Below are 25,724 nucleotides of genomic sequence, written 5' to 3'. Positions count from 1 at the left end.
AACGCGGCTGTCACGAGGCGCGGGGGGAGGCGAGAGAGAGGAGAACGGAGGTGAGCGGGTGCCAAAGCGATCATGTGTTCCCCGCAAGCAGCAGGAGGAGAGCCGTGAAGCCAAACGGAGAGGAAAAGATGAGCCAGGAAAGGCAGATGTGCCTGTGTCATGTCTGTTATGAACAGTCTTCCCACCTTGTGGTAACACTGTGAACTGTAACTGCAGGAGAGCGTGATCGAGAAATAGAGAGAGGGAGCGAGTGGAGGGTGGGGTGGGGGTAAAGAGAGATAGAGAGAGAGGGAGTGTGAGGAAGGGAGGGAGCAAGGAAGGAGAGAGAAAGAGAAAGGGTGAGGATGGAGAGAGAGAGAGAAAGAGAGAGAGAGAGAGGAGTTTAAACTAAGAGCTATGTTTTGGGACGAACTAATCTGCTAGAGAGCAGTGTGAGGATCGGAACGCATTGTGCGAGCGAGTGTGTGGAGGACAGATAAGGGAAGAAGCCCGGCAGACCGACTGCTTGTTTTAATGTGCTGACTCTGGGGAGCTAAAAAAAAAAAAAAAAAAAAAAAATATTGACTCTTCAGTCGTGCGGCGTGAGCCAGGGCACAAGCGCCACATTTAACAGAGGTGCACCAGAAAACACGGGCGCGAGAGAGGAGAAAATACATCCAGCCAGACAGCACATATAGAGGATTTCTCCTTCCTTTTCTTCTTTTTTTTTAATCTGTTCATTTTTCTTTCTTTTTTTTCTCGGGACTGATTCCCATTTCCAGTAGAGAAAAAGGAGCCGTAGAGCCACGAGAACGCAAAAAAGCCCCACCAAAAAGCGACAAGAAACGAAACACCGCCAACAAGATGTTTGAAATCAGCCGAACACTGAACGCTGCTTTGTTGAGCAATGAGGTAAAGGAATTGGATTTTCTTCTTCTGTCACCTCACTTCTCTAAGTGTGTGTTCATTATTCCGTCGTGCGTAACGTTTCTATGTTTTATCAGTGTGTCCATGCTTCTAAATGTGGCAGCTGACAGGTCTAAATGAATGTGCAGGGATTGAGCATTTAGGTCCAGTTAAACGGCTGCTAGCTGAAGGCAGAACCTCTTTGCTCTCCGGGCGTACTGTAATGGATGAGAGACTAGACTCGCTCTCTCTCCCTCTCCCACGCACAATCATTTCATTTTCTCATTTACTCAAAGCAAGATAGCTGTAACTGCTGAGCTTGCTTGATGACTTGCCCATCTGGGGCTTGCACTGACTGTGTGCGTGCGTGTTTGTGTGTGTGCGTGCGTGTAGCGCGAATGTGAACGTAAGCACACGGCTCTCTATCACTGTGGCAGTCCAGTTTTCTCTTTCCTTCCGCCTCTTGCTTTTTTCTTTAGCCTGTATATTTCGTTACCACCTTGGCTAGCATTCTGTTCTCTTCCTCTTCTCTTCTTTTCTCCTCTTCCCTGTAAACGCGCACCTCGCGAGCAGTGTCTGAAGATGATGGTAAGGTGTTCAGAGAACTCGGCAGTAGCCCAGGCGGAAGGCTCCTTCCCAGGCATGGGCTCGCTGCTTTTCCCCCGAGATCCATCCAGCCAACTGGGGGCCAGGGCGCTGGGGGTAAGAGGATAGACGAATCCGTCAGACAAACGAATCAGAAAATAGACGGCACTGTAGAATAAGAATACTAACTTCATTTAGGTAAATGTGTGCAGCCCTTAGGCTTGAATTAGCCAATGTTTTCATGCCTCATTGTGTGATGATACGGCCGCCCACTCCGACTAGATCTTTCTATCAGTTAGCCAGGGCGAAAGAGAAAGAGAAAGAGAGAGAGACAGATTGCGAGAGAAAAAGCAGCTTGTGTAAGTGTATTGTTTGTGTATTCCTGCTCAGAATGTGTTTGTGCGGTGGTGTACTGATGCCTGAAATTGAAAGTGCGCCGCGTGTGTGTGAGTGTGTATGCTTAAAGTCATTTGAGCATAGTAAGGTTAGATGGCTAAAGGACAGATTTTTGTATGTACTGTCTGTTTCGGGCATCATTCTGAATTTCAAACAACTTTCCAAATGTGTTGTGTTGATGCTGTGCAGCCTTTTAGCACAAACGTGATTGGAAACGTGCGAAACTGAAATGTGTCTTATACTAAGCAGTCAGTTACAAAACTACTTCAATATGTGAATGGCTGTATTTTGTAGCACATTAAAACTAAGTTGTTTTATTTCTCCACTGATAGGTGGCCATACTAGTACATAAATAGGGGGCTAAGGCTTTTCCTGATTATAATGAACGTGTTTTTCAAGTCTGGAGCTAGTGGATAACCGTCCTTTACGTTCTCATTCAGTCATTTCTGATCTTCTACTACAGTCTTGGGGGGAAGAGAGATGGGAAAGCCCTGGCTGGCTGGCTGGTGCTGTAAGCGCCGGTCGGTTAAGAATAAATCCCTGACTTGGTGCATTAAATCGACACGAAACTGTGGGTGTCTAATCTGTGATGGGCTCTCGTTCCTCGTCTCCACAAAACAGGATCAGCCTGCCTGCCTGGAGCCGCACCACATTCTCACACAAATCAGACTCATACTGACAGCACTGGAGCTCCTCTGCCAGTGCACAAACACACACACACACGCAAGTATACGTACACACACTGCGATCGCATGCAGCTGGGTGTTCATAGGCAGAGAGAGCAGATTTTTAAACCCTTCTCTGCAACCTTTTTGAGGTGTGTGTACACACTTGCCTTAAAATCCTCCGCAGCTCAGGGATTTGAAACATTTTGCATATTCATCCTGGTGATTCTCCAGCTCTAAGAAGACAGGAAAATGAAACAAGGCATGTTAAGTCACAACCACTAATATTCTCATTTGAACTACAACATTTAATCTGGAAAATCATTGGCATGCAGCAATCAGTCACTATTTGGCCTGGGAAAGCAGAAAATCTATGCAACATTTAATATATAATGAAAATTAGCGACAGCGATACATATGCGTCACTAGTCGTTGGAAACCGCGTGACTGCGCAAAGTGTTATTCTAGATTTGTAACATTGGCAGAACACTGATTCAGTTATCAAAAGTAGATTTTTTTTTTTAAGATGGTTTAATGAGAAGTAGTTTCTCTCTGTTTCTCTTTCCACCTCGGGAGACTGTCAACAAACTGTTTTAATGTTCCATTTCTGCACATTTCATGTTAAAGATAAAAATAAAACATTGCTATATTTTTCAGCTGCTATTTTGGCATAATTTTTTACTGTTATAAAATAACATTGTACATTATATGTGACTATTAGTTTTATTTCTAGATATACAATAGACCTTTGCCAATTTTCTTTTTTATTTTCGCTTCATTTGGATAATAAATTGTGCTATTTATTCATTTGGGAGAAGGAAAATATGTCTTTATCTCTGCTGGACTGTTTCTTCTCGTAAAAATCTGCATTTGTGACTCACATTTATCCGCAAACACACAACTCACATTTCAGATTGTAATTAACCAGGTTAAATCAGACCATCGTTACAGTGATTAATTGTGCCTTCATTAACTGAAGCCAGATAATTTGCATACATTAAATCATTGTACAGGGAAGAGGTAGAGGTTTGTCAAGGCGTTTTTTTGTGTGTGTGAGAGGGAGATTTTATTCTCTTTTCTAGTTCTCTGACAGTATTTTTTTTTTTTACATGCATTAGATTGCTCTCAGACATCTTGCCGAGGAAAACGACTAGAACGTTCCATCTGGATGCAGCTTTTTCAATTATATTTCTATATGCGCAGCATGTGTAGAATCCATATATCAAAGTAATGATTGTATTTTATGATTAAGTAAATCAATCAAGCAATGAAAACACTCTGAGATACATCCGAAGTTGTTCTTACGAACATAAACTGACATTAAAAAGCCAAGCATAATCATGAGAAGCAATGGATCACTAACTCAGAGATCGCTCATTTATCAGCAAGCTTTAACGTATACCTGTAAACAATCTGGAATAATTGAATAAAAATAAAACATTTTATATGCAAAAGTGGCAAAACAGACGCAGCACATAACAGTAGTTATGTTTGATTTTGGTATTCTCGTGCCAAGCACTCTCATGGGTTCTCGAACATCCAGAAGACACTGAAATGATTTCTAATCACGGTTAATAACCGCAGTGTTTTTTTTAATTAAGCATGACACATTGCCACTCGAGATACTGCGCTAAGCAGGATACGGTGTGATTTCCAATTATAAAACATTTTTCAGCATTCAGCACAAATAATGAAAACCTCTGAAAAAGTACAATTACGAGAAAAACGGCACATTCCAACAAAACCACATCTGACTTGGTAGGGTTACGGGTATTAATCCAAACACATGCAGATTTGCTAGATTCAAAATTTCCAATGCTGATTGGATTGCTGTTCATGTACACACACATGCTCCAGCAGTCCACGGGTTACAGCTGCTCTATGTCAAACCGCGGCGTACTCGCTTTCTAACTTCATTTTCAGCCATTTTTGAAGGTTACGTTCGCTCCTAAATTCGTTGGAGGGAGCTGAGAAACAAACAGAGATGAGGGGGAGAGGAGAGGGAATTGAAGAGCGATTGGCAAATGTCTGTTGGCAGTGCGAGAGATAGGCAGGGTCATCTCTATTTCACAACAATGATTAGCTCTGCCCATCTGCCGGCTCGACAGGCTCCTCCTGCTGTGATTGCAGTGTTCTCTGTTCAATGTAGCCCTGGAAATTAGTTCATTTGTGCTGCTCAACCCCAGCCTAACTGTACTGAGAACAGGTGCAGCATTCTACCCCCGCACAAAGCCGTAGCGAGCGTGTACGCGCGTGTGTGAATCCTCTACAAGAGCAGCCGAGCAGCAAGTAAAGCAGACTCATCAACTGTGAAAAGATTCACATCTCGCAACACAATGGCAGTAGATTGCAGTGGATCAACTTCCCATTCAAAAATATGAACCTTTTTCTCCTTCTAGCAGGACGTCTCTCCTTATTAGCGTTCACCTCAGAATTCCGACATCAATACCTTTTTACTTCTGTGTATATTTAGCTTGCCACAAAAGCTACTGTGTTAAACCAAATATGACACTAGCGCTTTATTCTTGCTGCTGGGAATTTTAAGTATTTCCCATCAATATTCTATCCAGATTTAATTTCTGTCAAGGATAGCCTCAGTGCGGTCTAGTGTGGAAATGGCAGAGCCATCACACAGAAAGATCTGGAGCCCAGAGCCCTGCAGCTTCAGAGGCCGCCGCTATTGTCAGGGCGCTTTGCCATTTTGGAAGAAAAGGCCACAAGAATGAGCTATTTAACCTGTGGGTCACTCAACGGTCACTGCGCACACACGCACAAGGCGTTCGGGAGAGAATTAGTCGCCTTGCGCTGCTCAGACTCGCGTGTGTGTGCATGTGTAAATGACAGAGTGCAGAAACAGAGACTCCTGTTTCGTAAACTAGCGATGCAGGACCACCTGTTTTTAATAGACATACGCCAAATGTTGCACAAAACTGCATCCAAATACTGTGTGAGCATTATAGTGATGCTCTGAGCTCATATGGATTGCAAATAGATGTGAAATTAGGAGAAACCAAACAGCATGTTCTGAACTGTGTGAAACCAAAGTAAAAATAGTTGTTGCTGCTGTTGTATTTAACTAATCTGATGATGATAAACAGGCTATAAAAAATGAAATATGAAAACATTTTGAAAGAAAATGCAACTGCTATCAGATCTTTTTTTGTCTTAGTACCACTGAGTACCACTAATGCCAATATTAGAGGCATTAACAGAGACAATGTTTACTATCTATCTATCTATCTATCTATCTATCGCTGTAGACTAGTGGTTAAAGATTGGAGCTGGTAACTGAAAAGTTGAACATTCGAAGGCCACAAGAGGCGTTCCATAAGCTACCACCCTTGAGCAAAACATTCAACCAGCCAATTTTTATAGTAAAACATTCTATTCGAATGCATTCTTTTTGAAACATTTGAAAATAAGGCAACAGGATGGTACACTCTGGATAAATGTTTTTCCACCAGCCGGTGGCACAAAAAATTCAATTCTACAAAACAACAGAAAATTATGCGCAGTTTGTGTCCACCAGAAAAAACTCTTAATTTTATATATCTGTTCTATTCTATAATAAAGATTGTAATATGAAATAGAGGGAAGGTATGCTCAGGAATAGTTTGACTGCAGTAATGGCCTAGCTGTATACAGAGTTTGGATCTAACTAAAGGGGCAAACCGAGCTACAATACACAGGGGACCCTGGATATCCTATGAAACGTGTCTAAGGATGCATTAGCTCAAGCAATCTGGCTGCAGAGCCATAAACGCTGGCAGTTTTGTGTTTTCGGGCATAAGCATGTTAAGCAGGAAAAGAGGATGAGAGTGCTCATTAGGAAACAAATGTAATGAAATTAAGTTCATACTGTCATCACAAGAGCACATTTGTGTGTGCATCTCACATAAACATCACACACAAACAACACACCTCACTTACATGTATCCACTAGCACACCCGCAGCGCTTCAGGATGCTGGTGCATGTGAAAGTAGATGAAAAAAGCTCTACTGGGGGCCGTCACCAGTGAGGCGAGGAGCAGGTGTCTCCAGCCAGGCAGAGAGAGAACCAGGGCAGCCTGCCTCGGTTGAGTCTCAGCACCACCAGTGCTCCACTCGCCTGGGAGGACAGGTGACATCTGGCCCCTGTGCCTATGTAGTGGAAGACTCTTCCTCCAGGGACGACAGTTACTGAATCTCTGAGCCAGTATGGAAAGATGTGATTTTTTTTTTTTCACTGTCTTTACTTTTTGATGATTTCACAGGGACTGGGTGTTGATGAAGAGAGCGGGAGATTGGAGGTCTTGAAAGCTCTCCCCTTTTTCTCTTTGAAAAGACAGCTAAAAAAAGTCAGCGAAGAGAGGGGTCAGCGTGAGTGATACAGGCACCATGACCTGGAAGTAAAAAGCCTGTGATTTCAGCAGCAGGGGGCGAGTGCTGGCGATGATGGTCCCCAAAGAAAAACACGTTCGCGTACCTCTCTCCGCGTACAGAATAAAGGTCTAGTCTTCATCTGGAGTCTCAGGGCTGTGATTTCTGCAGGGAAAAAGAACATCAAAACTGAGGATTCAGTGAACAGCGAGAGCTTTGTGTTTCAAGTGAGACTATTCAAACAAAGCCATAAAAAGATACAAAATAAAAGAAGAGCAGAAAAGGGGAAAAAATTACAAAGGAAGAGTAATTTCTATGGCTGAGCCAGCACTCAAGACTGTTACAGAGAATGCATACTAAAATTCACAGTATTTCCAAAAGCAGAAAATAGTTCGTGTTTTTTTTTTTTTTTTTGGGGGGGGTTCCCAGCACCGGTGCTGTTTTATTCTTCCAGAAAAAGGAATAGACATTTTAATGATTCAGTATTTCAGGAATGATGATGGAGTGATTTTTAAAAGAGAAACGTTAAATGCTTACGCAGGAATGTGTGTTAAGTGCATGAATGCTCGCTTGTCTGGTTTACCCCGGCTTGCTTAAGTACTATAATTAATGGTTTTGTTAATTGAACAGGAATTGCGAAGGCACTGTAGTGTAGAAAGCAGCACCAGTAATTCATCAATTTCACTCTTCTCGCTTTCTCTTTGCACACGTCTACTTTTACAGCCCGAGCACATTAGTTGTTATACAGCGTACTATCTTTTCTCGATTTAAAATTAAACTGGCCACTTGGACCAGATTTGGTCCTTCAAACTGAACAAAACATGCTGCTGTTTATTTACAGGACAACAGATTCCAGAGACTCCCTGAAACACTCCATCCATTATGAGGGCTGCATGTTAAATACATTAAGGAAAGCAGTCACACCCCGACCGGTTGTTATTAAAGAAGTCCAATCATCCATCAGAATCGGGCGGCCATTTTGTAGTAGGATTATCCGCGTTGCTATGACACGCAGGCTGTTTCTAAAGTGATAAATGTGCTCTCTGCCTGAATGATAGCCTGTGCCCAAGAGCTGACACGTTGACGAACGGCGCTGTTTCCCCGAATTGATAGTTTCTGAGCCCATACATTTCATTGATTCGTTAATTGTTCGAGGGAGTTGGAGGCGCCTGACTGTCATGAATAAATGATAGATGCCTGGCATGTGTGCATTACCGAGGAAGACCTTTGAGGCGTGGTGTTGCTTCCTCAGAGACGCCAACCGTCCTCTTCACAGCCCCGAGGAGCTGCTGGTCCCCGTTAGTTTCCCCTCACATTAATAATGCATTCTCTCTAACAGCAGTGTTCAGCATTAAATGCTCTGCCATGGAGCCTGTTCAAAAACATCAATACAAACTCACTGAAATAACCCCGTTTCAGGCAGAGGGGGGGGGGAGAAGTTACATATGCTAATTGCTTCTTAAGGCATTCCTTCTGTCTACAGCTAGCGGCTCTTGTATCTTTTTCTCTTTCTGGATCTATTCCTTTCTCTCGTCTTGCTCTCTGACTAAGTAAAGCACCATGAATTCTGGGAGAAAGGCAGCATGGATGGAGGGGAGTGGTGCAGAAATACTGACGATGCTTTTCCCAGGGCTCAGAAAGACAAGGTGATGGAGTATCTACAAACAAGGAAAGATAGGTGGGGGAACAGGGAGAACGAGGAAAGGAAAAAAGTGAGATCGATGGCACATTTCTGTTTGATTTTACCCTAGAGATACGAGTTGTACATATAATATCAATGAGCTAAAAATGACATACTTTTTTCAGATAACTCATAGTAGTTGCTCGGAATCAAATTCTGTCGGTGCAGCTTTGAAAAACTACTACATGATTGCCATTTATCATATCCGAGACATGTAGATTTGTTAGTCTAATGGTACAATGTTAGTTTAGCATGTAAGGGGACTAGAGTTACAAAACTATGCCAACCTTTCTTTTAAAAAGTAAAACATATATAATTAGTCACCAAAACACGGCATTATTAAAATTCACTACAGACTAATTGAAATCCACTATAGATATTCGTCATTGCAGAGGAGTGAATATAACGAGTAAGCTACATTCATCTTGTGGTAGCTCTAAGCAAAAGCTGGCCTGGTCAGCACAGTGAAAGCGTGGCCCCCTCTCTGAAGGGAAGCACTGATTAAAGACCAGGCCAGATGGACCACAGCGGTCTTCCTCATCGTGCTGGAGAGCTCCAACTGCGATCAAACACAGCAAAGGCCACCCTACAGCCAAGCGTCATACAACTCGATCTTCACCATTGCTCAGTCCCCCTCCAGCCAACCGTCAGTGACTTCACTACGCAAATGAGATGGAGAGAATCGTCAGTGATGTTAATGATCAGGAAAGAGCTGAAGTGTCTCACTCAATGTCACCTTCGTTTGGAACTGGCCACGAGGAGAGCCTCCCGCCGCATTCGATATCTGCTCAAGGATTCACCGGTGCCACATTCATCTCATTTTCCCCACAAATAATGAGGCTTTCCTTAATGTAAAACAGAAAAACCACTCATTACAAGTCATCATGATAAGTACAGCACCATCAAAATCAGCATGATAATTACTAGCAGTCGTATTTTTGACCTTGATGTATTAGCACTGAAACTCTCTCAGCAAAAAGATACAAGTGATATATATGTTTTTACTGGTTAAATCATAATTCAAACATTACCTGAATCCATATCCTCCAAAATATCTCGGCTACGAAACGCAACCGTCGTTTTCAGACAGGTTTTTTCGTATCTAAACGTGGTGAGCGTCGTCTGGGTGAGCCGAGCCTGAGCTTAGCAGCCTGACACATGCAGTGCTGCCTGGCGGTGAAGCCGCCAAAAAAAAGTTGATGTGGTGTCGAGGTTCTCCTTTGAGAAGGTGACAGGAACAGGAATTGGACTGGGTGATACTCATGTCCTCTGACAGAGAGAGATATTTGCTTCAGAGGGAGAAAACTTCACCCCTTACTCCCAAGGCGAATGAGAATTGTGACAATCGGGATATGTCAAATAAGAGGAAGAATTTGATGTGAGGAGAAAAAGATTACAGTATTTGTCCTTCAACAAATGAAAATTTAATAGATACAGCATTTCATAGATATGTCGGGTTTTAGTTTTCTACTTTACATTCCTAAAAATATATATATTATATATATTTATTCCAGGCAATATTTCAATAAAAAATACTACACTTAATTTATTTTTTTTTTAACAAAGTAATTTGCTAGAAAATACTAACTAAAATTAAACACGCAGAGTTTTGAATTTCCAAACAACAGAACAAAGTGAAGTGCCTTTGGAGAATTTAATAAAATTTTAAAACAAGGCTCCAAATGAGATGTGCAATTTTTAACACACTTGAGCTGACAGCTTGCAGGGGATCTACACTTCAGTGTCTTTAAATAAACCTGTTATTATTCAGGGTGAAAATTGAGACAAAATAAATGTTCCATCTCACTGGAAGATTTTGCTCAGTTGAAACAATTATCACCATCTCTGTTGCATGTTTTAACATGTTAAACTCTCAGAATAGATGCCTGGTGCTTATGCTGGAAGCAAGAGTGAATGTGAAGTGAATGTGTAGGATGAAATCGATAACATTGACGGGACACTGATGGAGCACGAGCAACACACTCATCCGAGTGGACTACAGGTTTGAAATATTTGACAAACAGGAGTACTCGGATTTGTGGTTATGGGCTAACGGAAGGAGTCAGGTGGTGTATGTGTGTGTTTGGAAGCAGGGAGAGATGGGGCATGCAAGGTTCAGAGTAATTAGTCAGATTGAGGGCTGAAATGAGGCAGTGTGAGAGGAGGCTGGGGCTAAGCATTTGTGTGTGTCTGTGTGTGTATTTGTGTTAGAGGCCAGGCTGGTGGGATGCTCTAATTGGAGCTAAGCGGCCGCAGAGGATCAGAGGTACTCCAGAAACAAAGGAGCACAGGCAGGGAAAGAGAGAGAGGGAGAAAGAGAGAGGTTGCTGTACTGGGTGTGTGCATGTGTCTCTTAGTGTTTGAGTGAACAATAACTAAAGTGACATTTTACATGCTCAGCTAGCAAAGGCTTTGACCAAACCTCTGACTGCATCAAAATCACACACATGCCCAAACTCGGTTTTGAAAACGAGAAGAGACATTCTACACAAATTCAAAAAAAGAAAAAGAAAAGACAGTGTTTTGAAATATACATTTCCAAGAAAATTTGTTCTGAGTAAAAACCACACACTGACACTCAATCAAATATTACAATCCAATTTAACTACTGTATACTGAACATGTCCAAGATAAAAAATAATGCATTTTCAGTGTCAATTAGTTAGCTGAGCATATAAAACACCATTTTACAGAATGAAAATAAATCAATTAGCCTCGTTGCTTTTAGCTCGTTACTCAATTCACATGCTGCTTCACTTTTAATGGCTTTTTGACAGCCGATAAATGATGTGATTTACATTAGCTGGCCTGTTATAAAACCCCTCCGCCGGTGGTCAGAACAGCCATCCTTTAGCTCGACAATACCTGCATAAAAAGCCCATTTGGCAAAATCGCTGACATAAAATGCATGTGGGTTGGAGGACAAATAACGGCATCTTATATAAAATGATGCTATCTTAGTTTGACTGCTATTACCTGCTGTTCATTTTTTTCCGAGAGGCTTCGACGCATGATGACTAAATGAAAGTCATTTATGTGTACAGACACACATACACTTCTCTGCAATAGTAAAGGTCTCTGAGGTCACATCCTCCCACTCAAAACCTCCACGTATTCTTGGCCAAACCTCCCACCACAGACCTCATGCCAGTCTAATCCCTAAGACCCCTCCCTCCATCTGTCCCCACCCAGCCCAGGAGTGAACAGAGAGACAGAGGGTCACACGCAGTCTCTGAGTCATACTGGACGCGTTCCCTCAGCCTGCACGTCTAATGCTGGTGTACACGGCCTCGATTCAAAACACTCTCTCATACGGTGGAATCATAGCGGATGCTGCAAATGGGTAGCTGACAAAAACCATGGCCATTTTATTTAAATTAACAGGATTTTAGGTTCACATTTATACATATGTATAAGGGAAAGTGCATTTTTTTAGATGTTTATGTCTGCTCATTATTTTACTATTGTTAGATTCTTAAACAGTCGTGTGTTGTGTTTTTACAAACACAAATATTCCACATAGTTTCTTAATTTGTATGAGGTCATATAAAATGCATGTGTAATTGTACTACAATTTAAAAAACAGTTTTAGTTAGGATTGGCACAATGTTAAAAAGCATGACAGTGATTAGTGACAGGTCCCCAATACTGCAAAAAAAACCCTGACATTATTCAACCATAGGCTATTTTGAAAACAGCATGAAAGCTGGTGTATTACTATATAATGCGTATGTGTTTAGTAATCTGTGAAATTTTTAATACAGGGAAATTCAAATTGAACCTTCCAGATGGGCCTCGTCTCCTCTTCTATCTGCAGCATCAGCTGTTACAAAGACCAGAAGCTGACATTTAGTCCTTTATAAAGATTTCCGAGAAAGAGACAGGAAGAGAGAGAGAGGCAGAAAGATAACTGTCATTGTAAGAACCATTATTGTTTTTTTATTTACGATTTCTTAATGTTTCTTTGATTTGTGACAAAAGCAACCATGGTGTAAAATCCCTGGTAGTGATGAATATTAAGTAATCTAATCTATTTTTCGTTATTTATTGTTGTTTGTTACTTACTATTGCCAGAAGCTGATCTGTTCTTCCATTATTGTCTGAAAAGACAGAAAGAAAAAAAGTAGAATAAGAGAGCAAAACGTTCAATCTATATGCAATAAATCCACTCCACTGAACATACAACATGCAAAAATACATCTGCATAGAGGCACTCAGCACTTTGTTTACATCCAAATGAGAGTGCAGAGACCTTGGCATTGACTACCCACATGAATATGCCTCTCTCTCACACACACACAGATCTCTGAAATGCCTAATGGTCAGACGTAAAGTAAAAAACCTGAGTAGTATTCCACTATCCAACCTTTTCTCTGTGGCTCTGCATAAACATGCAGTATGAAAGTAAAAATAGGCATCTGTGAAGTCAAAGCACACATTTCCCTCTTACCACATGCCATGTGACTATGAGAAATGGTTGGTGGTATCATAAGGTAGATATAAGGCTGGAGAACATCGCTGTTTGTTCTTGTCAGTTTGGAGGTTGTGAAGAGCTCAGTGATGGTTCCCATCAGTGGTTGTTAGACTTCAGATTGGTGAACTCACACAGAGGTTAATGGACTGACTCAAGTTTGCCTGTGCTGTGATGAGAGGTCCTGTGTATAATTGAATCAAGCCTGCATATGAATGAAACGACAGGCAGGTTTTTTTTCGATCTCTCTCTCTCTCTGTTGGTGGGAGGGACCTGAATTAATGTCTTGTTGTGAGGAAGATGAAAGGTAATGCCTTCCATAACTCACATGGTGCCACATGGTTCAGTGAGCAAAATGGGAAGCCAAACACAATAACTAGTTTATGATGTGTTTTGTGATGTAAGCAGAGCATTGCATTTTAAATAATGTATTTAAATTATACTATTAAATTGTACAAAATTTGAATGACGGTAATAATGAAGTACATTTAATTTAGTCAGATGTGTTCATTTTAATATAATCAGCAAAAAAAGCACAACATCACGCTACTGCGCCAACACGTTTTAACACAGAACACGAGAATATAAATAGTCTACATAAAGTTTGGGTTTTCTAGGGTCGAGCGCTCAAGTACTGTGTCCCTAAGAGTGAGGCCTGGCCATCCAGTGAGAAATGTCTTTCAATTTTTTATGGCTCCGCTGGACTCTCATGCCAAAAGTGGTTCTTGTCAAGTCAGTTGCTCACCATGAGGGACCTCTGCTGTGGTTTTTAGAAGTGCAGGTGCGGAGACGATAAGACCACAGCCGTTTCCCAGCCCATTCCAGCCGTGTGATTTGTTCTATTGTACCAGTACAGCAGCACAAAGACCCGCACCATATTAAAATGACACCCCCATTATTTCCCCGCAACAAACCTGAGAGCGAAATGCATTCACACAAAACTCTCCGAAGACCCATTGAATGTGTAACATTAGGACTGTATATGCGGAGTAAATGGGTGCAAGCAGGAAATGTGTTTTTGCCCGTGATGAATTCCATATCTTGGTAAATAAAACAAGATCTGAAATCCCTTCATTCGGCGAGCAGTCGCTCTCGGGCAGCCCTCACCGGTGGAGATGTGAAATGGGTTTTGTCAGGGGTGGGAGCGGCTGGTCTCGCGGTTAATTATTGATTCAGTGCGCGTGCAGCTGCGAACAACAGAATGTGGGAACAGTTTGCAATAATATTTAGAAAAGAGAAAAATGAAAGAAAAGAAATAATGGATTGGATGACATTATTTTACATGACTGTCCTTCTCACATCAGTAGATGGAACTGAATGTAGTATGTGCAAGAACGAGTTTTAGAGTGGGGGGGGAGCAAGATGAGCTTGTGACGTCACTACATGAGAGCTCATGAATATTAATTAGCTTGTGCTGCTGTTGCTGATGTTCTACACTGATTTGACATTGAGATACAATAACAAACCTGTATTTTAAAATAACTAATTTAGGTAATTTGGATTATTAATTTAGCATCAAGGTAGTACAAATCAAGATTATTGTTATTAAAAATAAAATCTATAAAATTATTCAAGCAATTATATTTTTGGTGATTATTGCTTGCAGTAAGTATGCATTCATTTCTCTGCATAAATGTAAATTCTTTAAAATAACCATAATTTGCATAAGACATTTGTTCTTCGTGGTCAATTCACATTGTGTACTTGTAAATTATGACACAATGTTTAACCAGTTTTTAAAATACCTTTCTTGAACCTGCACTAACACTAACAAAACTCCAAACATAATTTAGGGGGAGTAAAAAGTACACATTTTATATATAGAAAATAATGATATGCACACATATAGTAATGCAGAAAAAAAAAAAAAAAAAAAAAAAAAAAAAAGGTTAGTCGTCTTTTTCGAAGTAAATTCTGCACTCTAAAAAATGCTGGGTTTAATACAGCCCAGCGCTGGGTAAAATATGGACAAACCCAACCTTCTAGGTAGTTTGAACTCAACTATTGTTTAAAAATTACTACATGGCTGGCTTAAAATAAGCCCAACATAAATTGCAAATTAAAAATCAGACACATAATTACTGAAGGCACCAGCAATAATCAAAAGGTGAACATTTATTAATAAGCAATTAAAAAACTTTTATTATTATTTATTCAGCTTATTACTAAATGTAAATGTATTAAACTTAATAAATGTTAATTTCCAAACTATTTTGGGTTCGTTTTATGAAAGAATTATAGTATAGTAAGCAATAATTGAGTTAAATAAACTTGGTTTGTCCATATTTTACCCAGCTCTGGGTTGTTTTTAACCCAGCATATTTTTTTTAGAGTGTGGCAAACAGATGCCTGAGGAGGTAACCAATAATTGTCATCACTTATCGCGTTATTCTAAATATTCATTTCACAAATTGGCTATATCATAATGTTTGTGTTAATTGTTAAAAAAAAATGTTTAGGTAACTGTGCTAATGGCGACAAATTACAACTTGTATTAAACGTGAATGAGCTAAACAGATTGCATCTCGAATATTCCATTTAAACAATTCTTTTAAAAATATTAAAAATATGAAAGTCATTGCATAATTCACACGCTGATGTGGACTGAGGTAAAACACACTGTATGTGCGCCTGCGTTTTCCCTCAGGTTCCAAATAGTAAATTAATCCCTATCTATTAACCTAGTCATCAGAGATACAGTTTGGTTTTGACAGACTACACTTAAAGCCAAAACGTTTCATGTATACCTGTCTCCCACTCGCAAGCGAAGGTCAAATTAGCTGTCAATCAGAGTCGCTATTTCCCCAAAGGCACGACGCTCCCCACTGACTCGCGCCTCACCCTCTCCAACCGTCTCCTCAAGAGCAGCGCGCGCCACCCCCTGTCTGTCCCCGCTCAGCCAATCAGATCTCACACCCAGCCTGACACTACGTTCCATAAATGGTGTGGAGGAAAAAGGGACGCTCGCACTACTAGCTCCACAGAGTCACTGAGGGAACCGATCTTTTTTTGTTTTTATCGTTTTATTTTGGATACTTCCCCCCTTCGTAAACGAAAAAATAGGCGTTTTCCGACCGAAGCTGTAAGTTTCCGACTCCATCTCTCCATCTCTCAACCGACCTGTCTGCATCCGACTGTCCTTGGGTCCACGCGACACCTCCTCCAAGACTTTCGGGAACGACTCCCCAAAAAACGCTCGAAAGCGCGACGTTTAATTTTTCGACCGGGTTTCTGAATAAAATAACGAGCTTTTTCTTTTTCCCGTTCATCTCCGGACACGAGAATGGTCATGGTGAGTAATGTACTCGCATTTGAAAGAGAATTAACGTTACACTGTAGTGAAAATCATTGAAACACCGTCACGGGCAGCCTTAAGAATAATCCCTTCATCCCTCGTAATACTCCTAATTTCACAAACTTCGCTCTTTTTCTTTCTCTTAATCACATAAACGGCGACAATAGGGATGAAGACAGAATATTAGTATTGAGAGATTATTTTAGGGTGCGCATTTTGCGTATAGGTGTGTGTGAATGTGCGTGCAGTTATGGTTTGTACAAAGAGCAGGTGTGTGATCAGTAACCTGTGCGTTCTTCAGTCTGATACTCAGTAGATAACAATTGTGGTTTATGTAATTAAACATGTTTCGTATCATTTAACAATGACTAAACATTTAGCGTCTACATAGCTAGTGTGTTGACCACTTTTTGCAGTTTTTAATAGCAATGTACGAATTGTACAAATATACATAATTATATATTTTATACATAACTATATATACACATACCTACATACATACACACACTTTTATATATATTCTGATTGGTCAAATGTAGTCAGAGTGGTCGAATATTGCAGAATAATGACTGTTGTCAAGTGCAGCACTGTTTAATTGACTGCTTATCTGTTTCATACCATGTTAATGTTAATGTTTTGTCTCATCAAACAAGTAAACAAAGTAATATCAATGAAATTCAGTATGTATTGTTTACGTATTTCATGTATATGAAATAAAAGGGATAATGTAAAGTTGGCAGGTCATCACTGCAAAATAAAACAGACAATAATAACCATCTGAATGTGTATTAGCCCTGTATATACATACTGTAGGGGTATGTATGTATATATAAAAGCTTTAACATACTCTGCAATCATTGCATGCTTTTAACTTGCATTAATTAGCAGTGCTGCACAGGCACCCCATTACCATAATGCCTGTAGGTGCAATCAGTCCGCTCTAACTCAAGCTGAGACCTCGGTTGCGATTGATTGCCTGTGCTGCTTCTGAAAGGGCTTTTGCTAGCCGAAGCGCCTGTGCCTCCGTCTGCAAGGCTGCCAGAGCGAAAGTGTTAATTTTCCAGAGCAGAGCAGATGAAGGACAGCTGAGGCAGCCAGTGAGAGAAGCGAGGAGGAGGGGGCTGCTCTGACCTCACCAATGAGGAGGGGGCAGGGAGTGGGGCTGCAGCGTTCAGCTCATGCCGAAGCCCGTGCATTCACAAGCAGCCTCACTCGGAGGAGGAATGCCCACTCTCTCTCCCGCTGGCCGCACGCTGCCTCGCCACCGCTGAGACACATACAGAGAGAGAGGAGAGAGACCGAGAGAGATCTCCCAAGTGAGGAGACATTAGCACGGCTATAGGCGAGAACTCTGCCCGCCGACTTACAAATGGAGTGGAACGGGTTTAAGATGGTAAGGATGCTGCGGTGGTTTTGTGCAGACAAGCGTGTGTGTGTGAGTGCACGAGTGTGTGTTTGCCCTTGCTGTGTCTCACTGCCTGCAGCTGCAGTGGCAGCATTGGAGTCTCTGTCTCTCTCTCTCTCTATCCTTTCTCCTCTTTTTCAATTCTGCATGCTACTCCTCCCCTTTATCTTAGGATGAGAGGAGCTTTATTTGAGAACAAGGCTGAGCAGAAGAGAAGAGTGGAGAGGAGAGAAGAGAAAGGACAGGTGTAGCAGGTTCTTAGATGCTGCGGTTGAAAACCCATTTACGATGTAGAGGCAGTGTTGAATCTTAATGCTCACCTTTTTTTGGTCACATCTTCCATTACCACCCTCGTTTTAACGCTTGCCGCACCGGTTTGATCTGTCAAAACGATACACCCGTATAATTCAGTGATTAATGTAATGATTGTATCATTTTCTATATGATTTCTCAAACAAATGCTTCAAAATTCACATTTAGGTAGAAGACGAGGCATACGTGGAAGGTTGTGTAACTGTGTACTAGCGTACATGCCAGAGTGTAAGTTTGTAAATGAGAATGAGTGGGAGTGACCTCGTGTGTACGTGTGCATGAGAATCTATTAGGCAGTGTGCGAGGGTGTGTTTCCGTGCATAGTGTAGTTAGTGCTCAGGCACGTCTGGAGATCACTGCCTGTGTTTGCCCATCTTCTCTGATAGAGGTAGGGCAGGCTGCACTAAACATGCTGCGCTGTGTGTGTGTTGTGCGAGTGTATGTGTCCATTGTTGACTAAGGGCTCAGAGACTGCCTCCCCCGGCTGTCACCAGGCTAGTGGGAGACTGTGCCTGCCAGGAACCAACTCTCCCCGAGAGAGAAACGAAGAGAGAGAGAAAGGGAAGTAGCGAAGCTTACAAATGGAGCTTGGGTAAGAAAAATCCTAGGCCTGCGTTAGCACATCACATAAAGGTGGAAGACATAATTGCATTGCTTTGAACGGAAGAGGCGGTACAGATATACGTTTTTACTAACTTGCAGTGACTGTCAAATACCCCATCTGAGCGGCTCACATTCAAATTTAAATGTGGGCAGCATTATTCATTTTTCAGGCAAATGTTTGACTGTTTGTGTGTGGGCTTTAACATGCAATCAAAATGCTAATTGAAAAGAGAGCGATTCCCACCAGTGAATCCCTGCCTTACCTCCTGCCTCCTTTTCTTTTGTGCGAGCGAGGTAGAAACACAGTTAAAGAAAATACATTGGGGCAGTGAGGGGGCTTGTCCACGATGCTTATAGTGAGAGAGGAAATAAGGTGTGGGAGGGAGGAAGTTAAGGGGAAAGAGCTTCCACATAGGCCTATACATTTCTCCTCCTCCTCCGCAGTGCTGACGTCCCAGCTACACGCGCTCCTAACGGCCATTACACAGATCTATGGCCACGTAGATGCAGCCTCTCCTCTTCTTTCACCTCGCATCCTATCCTCCCTACCTCTACTTCACCTCTATCCTTCCTCATAATTTCACTCCCTCCTCCAAGCAGCCTCACTACTCTGCTTTAGGGCTTTCTCCTTTGTTGTCCGACTCCAAGGTTGCATATCAATGCTAATAAGGCTAAAGCTGGACTGAATATTAAAAAGGGGTGGATGAGGGCGCAGGTGGACAATCGAGAGAGAAAGAGAGAGCGGGAGACGAGCTGCCGAGATGCTGAAATCTGGGCAGCAGGGGTGGGAAAAGTGCCCCAGGATGTGTGATGGCTGGGTGGAAGAGTTTGCACCCCTCTCCACACAGCGTGACTACACATGACAGCTGAGTGTCAAAGTGGGCCACTTGATTTTTCTGAGAGTTAGAGTAGAGGCTCAGGTTGCCCCCCTCTGGCCGCAAAGACTCTGGGGCTTTGCAAGCGTGTGACACCACTGCATCCATCCCTCACCGTTCCCGCTGCAGGAGAACAGCAGCATCCATCTGACTGACTGCCTCGAGTGCTTTTGCAATGAGCCCTCAGACGGTGGCGCCGTAGAGCTTCCACCTGAGTGACTTTTAAACATGGTTCATTGTGCAGGTTTCGCTTTCAATATCTCAGGCACAAGGTACTTTCAGTATCGCTTTTAAATATTGAAATTTTTGTATAGATTGAAATATTCATTTAAAGACGCTTGGACCAAATTTGACTGAATGGCTTTTTTTAGGTTTTTTGATGCACGATAATGTAAAACAAAAATTGACAGTTGGCTCCAAGAATGAATGTTTCTTTAATATTCAAGAAATCAGAGGACGTGCCAATGATTAAAGTATTATAATAGTAGTACATGGACTCCTCCATTCATGAAGACGCAACAAATGACTGACATAAGATCAGATAACCTGGGATGCATGAAATACGGCCAGTGAAGGGAAGCTAGACATGACAGCCAGTAGAACAATTCTCATTCACTTCTCATCCACTGGATTTAGCACACTACATTTAAGATTAAAGGACAACAGAATAACCCAAAGTCACTTATATATCTGCTAAATAACGTTAATGCCAAGTGTAGCCTTTGCAGTGTAGTTTTATAATTAGAATCAATGCCAGATGCCATTTTTAAGTCTTTATGCTCTTGCCACTATTCCGACATGGCACCGTTAAAAGAGTAAACAGCACTCTGTAATCTATTTGCCATGCTCTTCATTCCGATTTGAAAAAGTATCCTAATACTTAATCGTTTTCAACGGCTCTGACAGATTTAGAACACAAATGTAACCTCTGAATGTAATTACTGAATGAGTCTCACTCTGCCAACTGATTAGAGAAAATGCCTTGAGAGTTACTGAGGTAACTGAACATCCAGCTCTAGGGAGGATCGAGCGCACTGACAGGTGAAGTCAGAATGCGCTTATTAGACAAGTCTCGCATTCAGACTTAAATAACTCAGACAAGATTTCAGTAGCTAATGTGAGCTTTCATCACATTCCATATTTGTGATCACATCACTTCTGGGAGAATTTTACCCTTAGTGTTCGAATGAGAAGCGAGCAAATCTACGAAGAAAACCTTAGAAATTGTGCATGTACGTTTCGAGCTTGAATTAAAATTGATCTGCGAGATGTTCTGATTAAAAACTGCCCATAGCAAAGAGATATCGCAAATGAGATCTCTTTAACATCTCAGTTGTTTCCTCTCAGTCTCTCACTTCTCAAAAATGGCTTGTGAGAAAAGTGTTTCAAAAGACAAAGTCACACAAGATACCAAAGTGTGCAAAATCGTTCCAAGATTAAATTACTGATGCTATATAACTTCATAGCTCTTACTGTAATTCAGTAATTGTTATTAGTGACAACATTTTGACATAATTTTGATCAGAAATATCTAAAAATATGTTGATTAATGAAACATATGACATAAGAGCAACGACTTAAATAAAATACACCCTTTTACTTAAAAAAGATCTTATCTAATATATTAATAAGGTTTAGGTAAGATTAAACAATGTGCTAGGAATAATAATCTGATAATATGCTTTCGCAAAGAGGCCTTTTATTATGTCAAAGCTAAATATACATGAATAGCAACAAAATGTTCAGGTTTAAATTTTAATAGGCGTCCACAGTGATTTCTCAGTTTGATTCATCCTCATTTTCCTTGCAGAAAGCTGAGCAGAGAGCAAGAAGGAGAGAGGGAGTGAGCAGGCTTCACAAGCGCAAGCATAATAATTCCTCTGGCGCAAATTCAAAGTGCCACGCACAGACAGACGATAATCAGCCGAATATACACAGCACACACAACCTGCTTACCAACACAACACAACCGCTCGTCCTGGCACACTGACAGATGCCTCTCCAGATACATATTGCATATATATGTAAAAAAATAATATGTTTGCCAGAGGCTCGATCACAAACCATGATTGTTGGTTAGAGTTGATCACAAGATAAAATAGAGAAAGGTAAAGGAAGCGCATTACCGCCCATTTCTTTCAAGCTGGTTCTTATCCCCTATCATTCTAGCTTCCGACCTCCCTCATTCTCCATCCCACTTTCTTTGTTTCATTCCTTCTCCTGTCTCCCCCTCCCTCACTCTCACTCTCTCTCTCTCTGCCTGTGTGTTTTGGTATTCATACAGACGTTCGGATTTGAGTGGCAGGCTCTCTCGAGACTGTGCACAAACTGCACATTTCTCTGATCTACATTTTGCACCCCAGGAAAAGACAGCAGCAGCAGGCGAGTCTTTGCTCGCACTATTGCAAACGCATTCGCGTTTTCTCTCCTGCCCATTAGCCAATTAACTGACCTGCCTCCCTTGATGCGAAAGGACATCTCAAGGTCATTCGCATTACGACGGCTCGCCTCACACAATGGCACGGAAATCTAAACCTCGAAAACTCATAGCTTTGTGACAGAAAAGACTGATGATTGCATAATGTGGCGTAATGACAGCTGCTATGGCATTCAAAAGAGCACACTTGAGGGGAGATTTTATTTCTGCTCCTTTCCTGTGGGTAAAGAGGGGATACAATGAAAGAAATGAGACGAGAAAGGGAACATGGGTATAAATGTCAAAGATAGCTGCGCTCCACGAATATCAGTGCCCGGAGGTCAAAGGTCACAGCAGTGAAGGGTTATGGAGCGTATGAGGCACGGCAGCACCCGCAACGAACCCTGCCTGAGAAAGGGCAAACGGGGTGGCCCGCAAAACCCATCTTCCCCACAAGAGTAACCATAGATACCGCCGTTGGCATTTCATGAAGGGATTGCTTCGCGTGAAATCTTGCCCCTGTAGATCCGCTCGGGTTGTGGATATTGTTATCTCGCTGTCAAGAAGAGTTAGGCTGATTAGAGGTGAGAGCAGACCTTTAGCAGAAGTTGCTGTCTTGTCCGGGAGCAAATGTCTTCCCATACACAAACACACCCTGCTTTTTTCCCCTTCCGAGAAGCCAGGCATTTATTCCATTAGGTCTCCATCAACCTGCAATCAGAAAGCCACGGTTAGTAAAACAACATCGGACAGACACTGCTAAATATTCCAAGCACGAACCAGAACAGTACTCCTCATACACTACGCACAATCATCGTTGAACTCCGATAGATTCTATGAGGATAACCCTATATTTTCTAGCATATTATATATGAGCATAGATGGCCCCCTGTAGGCATTTTCAATTACAGTGTACGCCGCCATTGGAAGATTAATCTGCTCTTTTGAATGCACGCCACATTTGCTGCTTTCGTTGATATTCTGCAGAGGTTTTATCTTACCAGCTGCAATGGAACACATTAGGTTGCCCTTTCCCTCATAATGCCATTCTTTATATCCCCACCTCCAAGGAAATAAGGACATCCTGGAGACGTGTTGACACGGCGTTTAGGTCAGTGCTGCTTTGTAAAACAAGATGACAGTAAAGTCTATCACTTCACTATAGTTGCAGAAGAGCAGGGAGAAAAAATGCCCTCACGTAAATGACACCCATTCATCTGCATTTTGAAGCATATATGATTACATTTTCGCCATGACATATATGAAGAGGTTAACAGATTGAATTTCATTCACCTCTTTGTCTCTTATATTGAGATTGGTGCTATTTATTAGCTGCCTGCGCTAGTTAGTAATTCAGTCAATCTTCCATCAATTACCCTGGCGTTCTCTTATTAAAGCAGATGCTGTGGGGTTGCCGCTCTGTCTTGCAGCTACTTTCTTTTATGAGCTTGAGCGTAGAACTTAATCAATAACTAAACTGACTTCATGCATAGAAATGTTTCTCCACCAGCCGTTAGTTTTGTAGGGTTAAAGATAGGGATGTATCAGTGCAGATATTTTGGCCAATACACGTATTATTTTTTGGATGATTTTGTGCATAGGATTATACATTTATAGTTTTGTAAGCTGTCTCAAAACAGCAGTGCTCACAATACAGCTCCGTTTAAAATTTTAGATTCCAAATTACAATATTATATGTATATGGGTAGTTGACTAATGCTATTTGTAACTGTAGGAATAAAGATACATTTTTCTTGTACGTTAATTTTTTTCTACATTTTTGCTATGTCACACCATAGGACACAGTCCAATTTTTGTTTGTCAACTACCCATATACAAATTAAAATAGGGATGTCCATTATATTGGTTAATACACTGGGGGGAAAAGGTGAATTAGAAATTACAATTGGCAAGTAACATTGAATTACTGGTCAACAAGTAGACAACTAAAAGTAGAAAGACTAAAATAGTATTTTCTTGTAAAATGTACTACAATAATTTATTTATAACCATCAAAAAAAAACAACAACTTTGTTTTAACAGTGTATTAGAAAATTAGTTGCTGTAGGATATTGTTAGCCCATATTCCATATTTAATTATGTCTTCTCATTTCCTGGATTTTAACATTTAGTAATTTTGCCTTCATCTAGCATTTAGTATTTAAAAACATTATTTAATAACACTGTTAAATGCAATCTTTAGTAAATCTCAAATATTTTTCATACTGTACATTATACTGTTGTGATGCACTTGTAGCATTTAAAATAAGTTAGTTTTATTGTTCATTTTTCAATTTAATTTTAATAGTAATTTTTTTTTTGGCCTTTACTGAAACAGTCTTCTCACATTCTATTTAAAAATTGGATTTTTCCCCCCCTGAAGTTCTTTTGGACCATAGTTTTTCCCTGTAGAACGAAAAGAGGCAGAAAATTAGGTGTGTTTGTTGGTGCAAGGAGAAGTCCAATGCTGGTGAAGGGAAAATGGTTAAAACATGTAGAAGGTAAGGGAAAACAAAACACCACAGGGAAATGAGAAGAGAGAATGATGGAGGAATGGTGTGTTGTGTTGGAATGGAAATGGGAAAATAAGAGATGATGTTTTGGAAAAGAGAGAGTGTGGAGAAAGGGACTTTGAGAAAGAGGCTGCAGGAAGATGAGGAGGCTGAGATTGGATTAACCAGAGCTCATGTGTGTGGTTTGTTAGAGTGAAAAAGAGAGAGAGAAGGAAAGCTTGGTGTGTTTATGTGTGTTCAGAAGCCCACCTCATCCTCTCAGGAACCTGAGACCGCAGTTAGCTGCTTTACATGCACGTCTTCCTTTCTTTACGCTCCCCTCACACACAAACACACACATCTACTTTCAGGCTATTTGTAAAGCTTTTAATGTTTCTCTATAATGAGCAAACACTGCATGACAAGCTTAAACAGAAGAAATAATTAAAAGACAAATATATGGTGCAAGGTCTTTAGCTGGGTTTCACACTCCGCATAACAAAACACATTCATCCTCATTTTACCAGCTCTCCACACTCACTGCAATACTCACCAAGGGCTCCCAAGCGCAGCTTTAAAACTCATCTATATAGCCTCAATGTGATTTGTAGTTGGTAAAGCAGCTTGTTAGCCGGAGAGGTTCAGGAGTGCACAGTATGCATAGTTTCCAGGGCGCGGAGGAACGAGGCTGCGCTCTCTCTCTCTCTCTCTCTCTCTCTCTGCCTGGCGCAGGTGCGGCACTGTTCTGCCACCTGCCAGCTACCTACAGCCATGTCAATGCCCCACCTGGAGCTGACACAGCCTGCATACTGCATGCACAGAGTAAAAGAAAAACCACATAGACACGCTTGCACAACTAGAGAGACAGACACATATATATACACACAACCTTGACAGAGGAGATATCCGAGAAAAGACTGCATATGCACAGTCTAGCGTAGGGCAAAATATTCTGTGTGACAGTACAAATGTCTCAACCGGTACAAATTTAATCTACTTTGATTTTAAAAACTCAAAGTGTGTTTCAGGTGATTGTTTGATTGTGTGGACGGCCTTGTTAAGTGCACTGGGATCAATTTATTTTTTACCCAGTGCAGAATATATGTTTGTGTGTATATGTGTGAAGAGTTCATTTGCAAAACCAGTTTTTAAACATTTTTTAAAACATGTATCCCAATCAAACTGCAGTTGTGTTATTTTGAATAAGTAAAAAGAAAAAAATCTGTTTTTGCAAATAAACATTCATGTATATGTCACAACATAGTTATTTTTGCCTAGAAACT

General features: G+C 41.2%; 1 protein-coding gene across 4 annotated transcripts in view; it reads left to right on the top strand.

Moving 5' to 3' along the window:
• The first annotated feature begins 300 nt into the window (after positions 1-300).
• Positions 301-25,724, top strand: part of elavl4 (ELAV like neuron-specific RNA binding protein 4) — a 90,413-nt gene continuing 64,989 nt past the window's right edge. The window contains exons 1-2 of one of the 4 annotated variants that reach the window (XM_051116588.1): positions 301-891; positions 1,459-1,587. In XM_051116588.1, the coding sequence (XP_050972545.1) occupies positions 844-891; positions 1,459-1,587 (177 nt within the window). In that variant the 5' untranslated portion in view covers positions 301-843. Of the gene's footprint in view, positions 892-1,458; positions 1,588-15,976; positions 16,336-25,724 lie in introns of those variants that run through there. The other 3 variants (XM_051116587.1, XM_051116585.1, XM_051116589.1) reach the window with 3 other exon arrangements.

Source organism: Labeo rohita, chromosome 8 (assembly GCF_022985175.1).
Source record: "Labeo rohita strain BAU-BD-2019 chromosome 8, IGBB_LRoh.1.0, whole genome shotgun sequence".
NCBI classification, from domain to species: domain Eukaryota; kingdom Metazoa; phylum Chordata; class Actinopteri; order Cypriniformes; family Cyprinidae; genus Labeo; species Labeo rohita.
This window is presented reverse-complemented; position numbering and strand designations above follow the sequence as displayed.